This window comes from Silurus meridionalis, chromosome 13 (genome assembly GCF_014805685.1).
Source record: "Silurus meridionalis isolate SWU-2019-XX chromosome 13, ASM1480568v1, whole genome shotgun sequence".
In the NCBI taxonomy this organism is placed as follows: domain Eukaryota; kingdom Metazoa; phylum Chordata; class Actinopteri; order Siluriformes; family Siluridae; genus Silurus; species Silurus meridionalis.
Window position 1 is genome coordinate 15,455,295 of NC_060896.1, and position 11,367 is coordinate 15,466,661.

Here is an 11,367-nt window from a genome sequence, read left to right on the forward strand (position 1 = left end):
ATATATATATATATATATATATATATATATCACTCTTGACTCTTTTCGGTTAAGATTATTGTTTGTATTGCTAGTTTTAACGTTACTTTTAATTGTTTGCATGGCAATATTTTTCTGTTTCTTTACCACTCAACACACACAGAAAAACTCATCAGTAATGTAATACACAATGTTGTAAAAAAAAAATAAAATTAAAATTAAAGAAAGAAAAAAGAAAATAAATCGCTCATACCACAAAAGACAAAACATCCAAGATTTTTGATTTCAAATTTATAAATTATAATTTAATACCAAGAACAAATTTACAGCAGAATGCTTGTTTACAATAAGCTAACACAAACAAACAAGAATTGTTTCAACTATAAACTTCCACACATACTCACGTATATCACTTGCAATTAATAATAATAATAATAATAATAATAATAATAATAATAATAATAATAATAAAGTATCTATACGTTATCAATACCCTGCAGTAATATATTCTTATATATTTATATAAAAAGGTGGGTCAGTTTAAACTGTTCATAATTACAATCATGTAGCATTCACTGGTCCATATGTGGCATAGGAACAGCCTAGGATAACTGTTCAGTCAACTACACAATATGATCCCTTTTTATCCAACCACAACATGGTGTCTTGTGTGTTGAAGAAAAGCCTCGAGACAAGGACGAAATTGCAAGCTTTCACACTTACACACACATACAAGGCATCTGTTACAGACCGAAAAGGAGCAGGAACACTGAAGTCAAAATATCCACCCCTTTGCAAACCAGCTCACCCTGTTAAGTCTTATCCTATTATTGACCGTTTGGTTTCTTTTTTCATCTTCTTAAATACAAGGGCTAGTGTACTGAATGCACAGATTATATCTATACAGTCAAAAACATTTACATTTATATATATCAAGGGTAAAATAGGTTAGCGACCTGTGGCCATGCATTCACAGTCTAAATACATAAAAAAAAACATTTGTCGTAATATGTATGTACAATACAAAAAAAAGTCAGTGCTACTAGCTAACTCTGCCACTCAATGTTGAAGACATTTGTTTTACCGAAAAAATGGCAACCACAGTTTTTCTTAATCACATATATTTTTTTAAGAAAAAAAGTCAATAAATTGACCTATATATTTACAAGAATACTGCTTCAAACTGTCGTCTCTCCCTCTTTTTCAAGTGAAATTCTCAATCATAAGACTGAATTGTAAAATTATTCCCAACGTTCTCTATCCTAGACATACGTTTAAATAACAAATCAGTGATTTCGTTCTTTACAGGCACTTTTATAATGCTTTAAGTGTGTTGGGGGAGGCTTTTGTGAGCCGTTTATTTCTATTTATTTATTTATTTATTTAATACTGCTTAACTGCTTTTAAAATACAGTGTAATGGGCTTTAACAATAGCGTAAAATTTTGACAATTTCGCAAAGCGGACAGAAAATCTACTACAAATATTTGAAAAGATTAACTTTGAACAAGTCAAATCAAGTATTTTTTCCTGCACATTACAGTTTAAACCAATTATTGAGATTAATTCAAATAAGACCAATGGAGCATGTCGCAGCATCAAAACAACAGCAGAAAACACACTCTATTTATGGCACGCGCGCGCACGCACGCAGTTCTAGTAGTGTAATGTCCAAATAGTTTAATAGTTTTTGGGAGTATAACAAATACACAGCATAGTGGCATCGTAACATACACCGTGGTGCATTGAGTCTAAACTGGGATTTATTTGACTGAGTTCTGAGTAAGTGCGCTTTCAGCATTTATAAGTATATTGCCCTATATTGCTGTAAATTTACTTTCGATTAATAAAGAACGTCTTTACAAAAGTGTTTAAGCCATGATTATCATAGAAAGAACCAGCTTCATACTACAGAATCACATAGGCCGAATTGTAAACAAGAGAAAAACGAAAAAACAAAAATAGATACATTGACACAGAACATAAGAGCCATTTGACATTTAGTAAAAAGTAAAAAAAAACTTTCTGAATTTGTCGAAATTATCCTAAATGCACTTAAAAATGCACTTTATAGTTACCATTCTCCAGAAGGTAGGTTCTTTGTGGTTTTGTCCCTTTACTCTTTTCGCACTTTTGTATTTCTTTTGTTTTAAAAAAAATTAAATACCCCCCATCCGACCGCCCCAGGTAGTTTCATTTAAAGTCTCAGATTTGAAGATTCACAGTCATTTATGAAAAACGTCTTTTTCCATGAAAGTAAACTCGTGTAACAGCCGGGTTTCTTCAACAAAAAGAAGCGCTAACTAGTGGACCCCGTTTCCGATCCTTCCTTTTGCTTATTGAATGGACATATATGGCCAGTTAAAACTGCTCCCTGACAGCAACATATCCCGGATGAGCGTTTCAATTGGGGTTTTACCTACCAATCGGACGAAAAATAATTGCTCTATGACCGAAGAGGACACTGTGCGCAAAGAAGGAAGGCGTAGTAATAACTTCCCAAATCGCGTAGGCTGGTTAGGGTACTGGCTCCGCACGTACTCCTCCAATGCACACTGCGACTTCTCTTGCAAACTTTCGATGTGGGCCACGTCTGACAGACCGCAAGCATCTATAAGTAAAAAAGAAAGACAAGAAAACTAACATTATAAAAAACCGCAGACTACACCGGTTCAATCGCACGTGCATAAATCATCGTACTGCATTACTGTACTACAATGCCGGGTTCCATATTGTAAATATGTCAGCATCATCATCATTCTGCTTTGATTTTTCTTTCGCATCCTTCGCGTGCATAAGGGGAATCACTGCAGGGGAGAGACATAAACATACACGCGCGTTCAGGCCATCAAACGACGTCATTTGCCAAATTTAGTCTCGCGCTCATAGTTAGCATATTGCCTACCGGGCAACACCGTTTACTAACTCGTGTTATCTTGCATCAAAAGAAATGCGATCCATTACAATGTGGAGGATAGAAAGCAGGATGCTGGGTGAAATAAATAAATAAATAAATAGATAGATAAAAGAACTAGCAAACAAGCACTCCTATATATACCCCCGCTATCGGTTGTAGGGAAGCGGTATAATCTATAAGAACCTTATGAACATAATGAACAGCAAAATTGAAACTTTAAATATATCAAAACTGCATCAAAACTTCCAAATGAAATACATTTTGCCTACGTATAAGCAAACGTTCATGTACACTACATGTACAGGGTCTGTCATGACCTATACGTACAACGCTTTCAAAAGTAACTTTGAGGCACCTCGGTGAACTAACCTGATGTCAAAGCGCAGCCAATCCCCAGTCTATGAGTGATGACTGTAATATATTTAACATATGTATTGCTATTCGGAAATTATTTTAATCAAACATAATATAGGCCTGAAACTTCTAGAAGTTAAACACTGCATGTTTAATATAATGTTATATGTTTACAATATAATTTCTTTCAAACAATAAATGATGACAAATTATTAAAGCAATTTTGAAAAAGAAAAAAAGAAACCTTCGTCGCGTACGGTGGCCATAAGCCCACAGCTTGCACAGCAACAGTGTACATAAATCTTTCCATAAGATACTTAAAGATATATTTGCTGACTTTTACAGAACCGTGTAAAGTTTATAATGCAAAAATAAAGAAAGGAAGTGAGGGTCATAACCTAGCTCTGGATCAAATCCAACATGTGTTTCGGATTCATAGATCCCCTAACAAAAATAAGGAAGGAACTGTGAGTCCTTCCTAGGCAAGGAATAAAACTTCTCTTTCTCATCTGACGCGACGCAGTACAACTGAGCTACTCATGCCGCGAGTAACTAAAGCAAGACATAAATTTAAACGATTAAACTCACACAAGATAGTGGTGCTACAATGCTCATAAATATAGCATTAGGCCTTTCTTTCTCTTTCTAACAGGCTGCTCATCTTCCCTCCCCCACCGAGCGTGACATCATTAACTGTCATTCCAAATTACTACAAATAATTGATTATCCCCGAAGCAAAATAGTAAATACTTAAAATAGAACTACCACAACATTGTTCTCACTTTATAACACACTTAAAGATAACGGCAGTGTGTGAAATGCTGATTTGACCGTATATAACTCGTAAAATACATGCTGTTATATGTGTTTATTACAGCACAATGTTTTTGTTTACATCCAATGTAGCTGTGTAGCCCAAAAGCTAACATAGTTTTTAAACATTATTTTAATTTATATTAGTTGTTTGTCATCTGTTGTCATCTCTGTGTTGTCATCTCTCATTTTAATTAAATGTGCACATAAATGGTTTAAATAAATAATTGAATTAAAATGTGAGATCCATCTTATTGCCGCCCTCAGGACTGTAAAAGCTCTCCGTTATACTACTATTATAAATAATAATAATAATAATAATAATAATAATAATAATAATAATAATAATAATATCTACTGACTGAATATGTTTACTTGTTAAAGTTGAAACTCACCCGTGGTGAATAACACGATGGCTTTTAAGCAGCTGTATTCGGCAGAGTCGACATGTAACGCTTTGAGCTTTTCAACTTGCTCCTGGAAAATCCTAATGTGGTCCATAAAGGCGACCACTCTGTCCGCGGACATAGGGGAGGCATGGAGGCCCGCGGCGGCTAGCAGAGGAGCTACATGCAGTGGCATGGAGCATTGGGCTGCGTTGAGGACAAACAACTCGCTCCAGGTGAGCCTGAGCAGAGCTACCTGGTCTGTGATCTGAAGGTCGGGGAAGAAGGGAATATTCCTGGCCCACTCTACAGCGCTAAACAGCATGCGCGCCGCGAGTTCGCAAATGTTCTCGATGCCCATGATGTTGTTGGGCTGCATACACTGGCTGCCATAGCGCGACGTGGGGTATGGCTCTGCTCGCAACAGCAGAGAGATATATCCCGATAGGTAGGAATGGCAGTGCAGCGGGTCCCCATTCGTAAGGGCGAACTGGCCGTGGTGCGGCTGCGTGGGTGGCATCCTGCCCCTCTGGACCGCTGCAAAAAGAGAAACTACAGATATTGATGTTTGAAATTCTACACATCAGTGCATGACACGGCATGACCTCGACTTACTGTTGTTTAAATGTGAAAGCATGTAGACAGATCAAAACGCAAAATCAAAATACATTTATTCAAAAATAAAACATGCGCGTATTTGCAGTTATAATAACAGCGTTGTTAAGTGATACAATGCACATATTAAAAATAAATTTTGTCTCGTAATATTGAAAGTTAAACCCAAAGTCTTTAAGAGTCAAAACAACTCTACAATTTATAATGAAATTACGTATACTCGTAATTACTAAAATACTATCAGCTAATCCAGAACACTAGATTCTGGAAAAATTAAACAAAGAAGGGCACATATGGTAATCCATACCCTACTAGGCCAAAACTAGCCACCGACAACTAAAGCTGAACTGACTGCTTAGAAAACTACGAACCAAACATAGGCATATAAGATCAGTCGGCAAACTTTTTTCTGGCTCGTGTAGGCGGCCTGCAGTCGATCTTGACCTAAAATGTGTGTTTGTGTGTGTGTGTGTGTGTGTGTGTGTGTGTGTGTGTGTGTGTGTGTGTGTGTGTGTGTGTGTGTGTGTGTGTGTGTTTTGGGGGGGGATTTTTTAAGCGTGCAGTATGCATTGCAGATGTGTTATTTAAATTGTATTGCTGAACAAATGCAAAATTCCAAATCATGATTGTATGTTTTGGATTGTAAGTAGGAATGTATGCATATGCAATTGTATGTGGAATGTGTTTTATATGAGCGTTGCTAGCGCCATGTGGAGCATTCACGAAATCGGCATTCTCTGAAAGCACTGGCTGGTTTGTCTGTGGGATTCGGAGGCAAAGCAGAGAAAATGGAACAACATACACTGGTCCCCGACAGACGAAAAAACAACAGAGGTACTGAAAAAGAAAATCTTAATACCTTCCCGTCTCATGCCAACTTTTAGACATTTTTTGAGGCGACAGTACTGACACTGATTGCGGTGGTGCTGGTCGATGGGACAATTCCGGTTGGCGCGGCACGTGTACGTGAGGTTACGCCGCACGCTGCGCTTGAAGAAGCTTTTGCAGCCTTCGCACGTGAACTGGCCATAGTGCTTGCCACTCGACTTGTCGCCGCACACTACGCACTCGATGTGTTGCTGCTGCTGCTTGTCCGACTGACTCTGAGACGTCTGATTTGTTGGCGTGGACTGCGCGTTGCTATTTGGCGCTCCTTGAACAGGAGTTTGCGGGGTCGGAGGCGCAACCTGCGAGGCGGTGAGGTTTAGCTGGCCCGGCTGAGGGGTCGCAAGGGTTAGTCCGCCTTGGGCTTGCGATGAGAGGGTGCCCTGCGTCTCGGCCACATCGTCCTGGGAGCCTCTCCACACTACCATTGCCATATCTAATCAGTCAGCAACTTTGTGTAGTCCGTTTTTTTTCTTGGGTTTTTTTTTTTGTTTGTTTGTTAGCGTGTCGTTGTGTCCCTTGTTCTAAAGCAACACAGCACGATTTTCTGCAGATCGGGCGAATAAAAAAATGCACCCTGTGATTTTATCCCACTGAAACTGGCGCGCCGACGACAAAGCGTAGCCCGCTTTTGGGACTTGGCAGTGGTTAGAACTGGGAAGAAGACGAGCCGAATCGCAGTCCTGCTCTTAGAGGCCACGTCCAGGGGCGACTGCAGTCATCCATCCAGGAAAGCCGTAGAAGATAAAAAAAAGTGAAAAATAAATACGACGACCAGAGATGAGTAAAAGTCTTTTAGAGAGATTGGGCCGATGGAACTTAACGGCGTTCAGACTCGCGGAAAATAGCAGAGCACGTATAGATTACAGAAACTGGCTAGCGAAATAGCAAGTTCCAGTCTCGAAGTGTTGAAGAAAACTAGACCAAAATATCGCCGTTTCTTCCTTTTTTCCCCAGATGAGGTAGTGTTAGTCGCCACAGCGCGCAAAACCAAGCCTCTGTGATCGAGTCAAATATGAAGTCAACTCTCCAGGCGAGCGGCAGCGATAAGGAAACAAAAAAGAGAGCACAACCCCCTGAGCTTCCTTTGCGTGTAGCAGAAATAATGAGAGAATAGAATGGAGAATCAAAGTGATCAAATATGATGAAATAGAGGAGGTTAGGAAGTGTTTGCGATTTGGAGGCGCTGGGCTGGCAGAATGCTTTCTCTCTGATCAGCTCACCGAGCTCTCTATATAGTGAACTTTGACACGACTGCTGCAACTTAGCACACGTTACCATGGAGATGGTTTGCCATATATGGAAAGTGACTGTCTTTGACTGGTCAGAGCTCACGGACCGCCCCCCCTGAACCCGATTGGCTAGTCGGCACTTGTGCTACTTGGTGCTTTGCCAAAGCATGGAAAAGGGGCCGAGGAACGACACGGTCCTAAAGACAGTCTTTTCCAATACAACACAATACAGCACGCATTTCTTTATCACTAATGTGGAATCAATTCAAAGATTGTGATAGTTTAATTTAATGGTTAGCGGCAACATGAGACCGATTGACTAATCATCTAAACATACTGCGCGAAAATAAGATACTGGCAATAGCGATTAAATAAGATATGAACCACGTAATATATGTTATTTTAAATCCTATGCTATTACTAATTTACAGCGCAAAGTGAAATCAGTTCCATTAGGCATAACCTCTGATGTTAATGTTCCAGCGCAAAACCATAGCGCTTCCGCTATGATCATATTTACAAATAGTATCTGTATAAAATATGTAGTACGTATTACGTTCATATATATATATATATATATATATATATATATATATATATATATATATATATATACAGTTCGGATACTTGTTTAATTAATTTACTTAATGCTTAAACGTGTTCCATTATCAATACTTTTAAAGACAGAAGTCATATTAAATTCACTTTAAGGTACGCGATGCCTTAAAATATACTCATCTATAACAACAATCTAATCTAACTGCAACTCCATAGCATATGTACCATATTTATTTATCAAACACTCGCTTGTATGATGTGTATAAACTTCACACGCGCAAACTCCAAAAGAACTTGCAGGAATTCAGAGATGTGTAAGACTGTCCGGGCCGCATACACTACATTTGCATCATATATATGAAAAGGATGTATAAGTTAATGAAATATAAAACTACTGCTTTTACACGTATTATTATTATTATTATTATTATTATTATTATTATTATTATTATTATGGCTGTTGTTCAGCAGCAACCTGAAGTATTAAAGAAAGTATAGCTGGCGTGATGTGTTTATCATATTGGTATTGTTCACTTTCGTGGACTTATGGGTTACTCAGCTTCAAATAGCTTATATAGATGATTTAAGTAAAAAAGAATGTTACACCTGGACGCTCGTCCCCAAATATCCTCCTTTCCCACCACCTTGACGATTATAATATATGAAGACATTTCTTAGAATAAGTAAAACTACTGTTCACGTTGGGCCTATGGATTAGAGCAATATTGATGTTTTTCTCTAATCTACTTCAAAAGAATAAATAAACAAGATTTTTAACTTAAATACTATACTGGGTCAATGTATTTCACGAATGGTTTCTTTACGTTACGTAGTAGTAATCAAATCAATTCAATTTAATTTAAATAGCGTGGTCCCTATCGCAAATCAGCTTTGTTATCTGTTTAAGGTTTAAGTAAATAAACAGATAACAAACATACGTGTCAAATTCATAAATAAGTCCCTAGAAGTTTATCCCTACTAAGCAAACCTGGTGTAGCAAGAAAAACTCTGAGATGGTATGAGCAAGAAACCTTGAGACGAATCAGGCTCAACACACTTTAAGGAACCATGTTTTGTGTGAACGGTGAGGGTGAATGTCTTGCATTTCGCTGCTCAGGTTGTATGAGCCATATCAACTTCTAAAAAGCGATCGTGTTTGAAGGTTACTTTGTGTATCTCTAGGGGCTGTCAGCCACGGATCCACTGCGAAATGTACAGCTCTAAATAAGAGCATATGCCGCCATTGAGGAAGAAACGCTAACAACTGGGTGTATGACAGTATCTGGGTGCCCCCTAGCGTATGGATCATTTTCGCTTCAAAATACTCTCTTAAACCTGCAGGAGACATCTTACGTAGAAAACGGCGTCTCCGGCTGTTCGTCTCTCGCTAAAGCCAATAGCGACGTGCGCTCTTTTTAAATCTGATTAACGCTGAAACTCGTTTCTAATTAAAACAGACGGCGTCTCTGCGTGCGTGCGTTCATCTTTTACCTTCGTACATGCAGAAGAAGCGGAATGTTATGTTTTTTTAAGTCAGATTTCTTTAAGCAAGCTCTGCATTGAACGAAACAGAAGTCCTAACGCAAAACGGACACGAAGAAAAAATAAAACGCAGGAAAACGCCGATACATTTTGGAATTTACTGAAAGTCTTTTTTGGTGAGTGTTGCTATTATGTATGGTGAGATGGAAATGCATGCTCCCGTTGTTTTCTTTTCTTATACAAGAGAATGTCAAAATATATATTTCTGCTACAGCCGCCATACACAATGACGAGAAATAAGCGGAAAATCGTAACAATAAAAAAATGTAATAAAATAAAAAATTCTCAGCTCAATCTTTATGTAAAATTTCGTGACATGATACATATGCAATGATGATACGTACTGTATGCCATTGATTAGTTTTTCTGTAATGACACCAGCAATTACTAGAAAGTAACTGCAATTTTAATCCGACACCAATCAGTTTCCTGTAAATACTAGATAGCCTCGATGCAAAACCAGAGAGCGTTATAAACATGCATAGTCTCTGAAACATACCCAGAGCATATGATGTAGATTCGTCCTCACCGTAGTGCATCCTCTCCTAGAGAAAATGTATTTAGTCTTCTCTTCTTCTTTGTGTTTCTCGGTGTATTTGGTGGGGCAGTGTTCCCTTTCCCACAAACGGGGTAATGCAGAAGAAAATTAGGTTCCTCTGTTTATTGAAATTATTCAAAAAGCTTTAGGGAGTGAAACAACAAAAATAACAAAATATAAGAGCGTCATACATGTTCAGGCAAACTTTTCTGACACTTTAACTTTGTTAGCTTGTTATTTACTAGTCAGCTACGAATGGGGTTGTATTTATAGACAGTGATCTATAAGTGTTTAGAAAAAAAAAATGACTAGATAGTCCTTTTCGTGTTTTTCTTTTGTACAGACGGTAGAACGCCACTTGCTTTGTGTAGGTTGAGGGACTGTGAAAGGGAGGGGGAGACGCAATCAGGAGAGACACCTGTCTGTTTATGTGGACCTTCTCTCTATGTATGGCCACGTTTAACTAGACCAGACTAAACTTTACCATACCAGATTAGCTGCTTTAAGCGCTCTGGACGGAACACGATCGGTAAACAAGTGTTCAAATATTGTAAGCATTGTAGATGTTTATTGAAGACCTTCTAAATGTGATTTTCGGGGCACACTGGTAAATGAGAAACCCGCGACCCGATTCGTGCGAGCACATTTAAAACCGCGTAAACCTCACTTAATCGGTGATCTTCCCGCAGAAAGCACACTTCCTGTAAACCGGTATTGATTAGGACGGGACCCAAAGACGGTTCTACACTACATATTTACTGATCACACAAATAGCGGGAGGTTTGTAACGATTTGTCGATGAGCACAGTGAAGTCAGTGAAGCCCTTTATGACTGGAGTGGAGGACACACAGAATGGTATAAAGCGCGTGCTTATGTGTGTGCGTGCGTGCGTGCGTGTGTGTGTGTGTGTGTGTGTGTGTGTGTGGGGGTCGTCGCTCTGGTTGGAGTGAGTAAACGGGAATCAATATGCATTGAAGGAGAGTCTTAATCGCTCTCTCGAGGACAGCGAGCTATGGAAGTACACGTGTAGCCTGTTATTTTAAAACAAGCTACATACTTTTCTTACTTTAAACAAATTAAGCAAGATAACACATTCTGTGTTTATGCATGGAGAGAATCTGATTCCGACAGCGTGCATGTTTTTTTATTTTTTTCTTTACATTCTATTACGTTTCCTAAAATTGCACCTAGTTGTACTGCTAATATAACCGTCCTTCCGTTCTGGAGGAGCTGGGTAGCTACTGGGCGAAGGTTTAAAACTTGTAAGGTTTATCTGCATATTATCTTTTTGCTCTTCTGAGTACCTTTGACTTAGATAGAGACATTGCGACCTGCGGGTCAGCGAAAGCCCAACCTAATTAACTTCATGTGGAGCGAAGGTTAACCAGGCTAATCTAAATGAAGAGGTTGATTAAGTAAGATGACACAAAATCACAAAAAGGCGAATTACAGTCTAGCTGCCAAAATGGTGTCGCACGCGTGTCTCTAGCCACGAAAAGGCGAATAAGCAACAGCCTCAAATCTGTCTTTTACTGGGTATCAAGCTTT

General features: G+C 38.6%; 1 protein-coding gene across 4 annotated transcripts; it reads right to left on the reverse strand.

Annotated features, from left to right (window-relative positions):
* Positions 1–255: 255 nt before the first annotated feature.
* On the reverse strand, positions 256–10,689 carry nr2f2 (nuclear receptor subfamily 2, group F, member 2). 4 transcript variants are annotated; one of them, XM_046863884.1, is made up of 3 exons: positions 9,780–10,689; positions 4,458–4,985; positions 256–2,589 (listed from the first exon to the last, which is right to left on the reverse strand). In XM_046863884.1, exons 1-3 carry the CDS (start codon positions 9,817–9,819, stop codon positions 2,315–2,317), a joined length of 843 nt encoding a protein of 280 aa, XP_046719840.1. In that variant the 5' UTR covers positions 9,820–10,689; the 3' UTR covers positions 256–2,314. The 4 variants fall into 4 exon arrangements, with proteins under 4 accessions (XP_046719840.1, XP_046719837.1, XP_046719839.1 ...); XM_046863881.1 differs by lacking the exon at positions 9,780–10,689 and adding an exon at positions 5,923–7,234 and having other exon boundaries at positions 4,458–5,000; XM_046863883.1 differs by lacking the exon at positions 9,780–10,689 and adding an exon at positions 5,923–7,223.
* Between the last annotated feature and the right edge of the window lie 678 nt (positions 10,690–11,367).

Excerpts from the sequence above, each read along its gene's own strand:
- nr2f2 (XM_046863881.1), bottom strand. The coding sequence starts at position 6,382 with ATGGCAATGGTAGTGTGGAGAGGCTCCCAGGACGATGTGGCCGAGACG. Across the intron at positions 5,001-5,922 it reads AGTTGGCATGAGACGGGAAG|TTTCTCTTTTTGCAGCGGTC; the intron begins GTATTAAGATTT and ends CAATATCTGTAG. Across the intron at positions 2,590-4,457 it reads CATCGTGTTATTCACCACGG|ATGCTTGCGGTCTGTCAGAC; the intron begins GTGAGTTTCAAC and ends TTTTACTTATAG.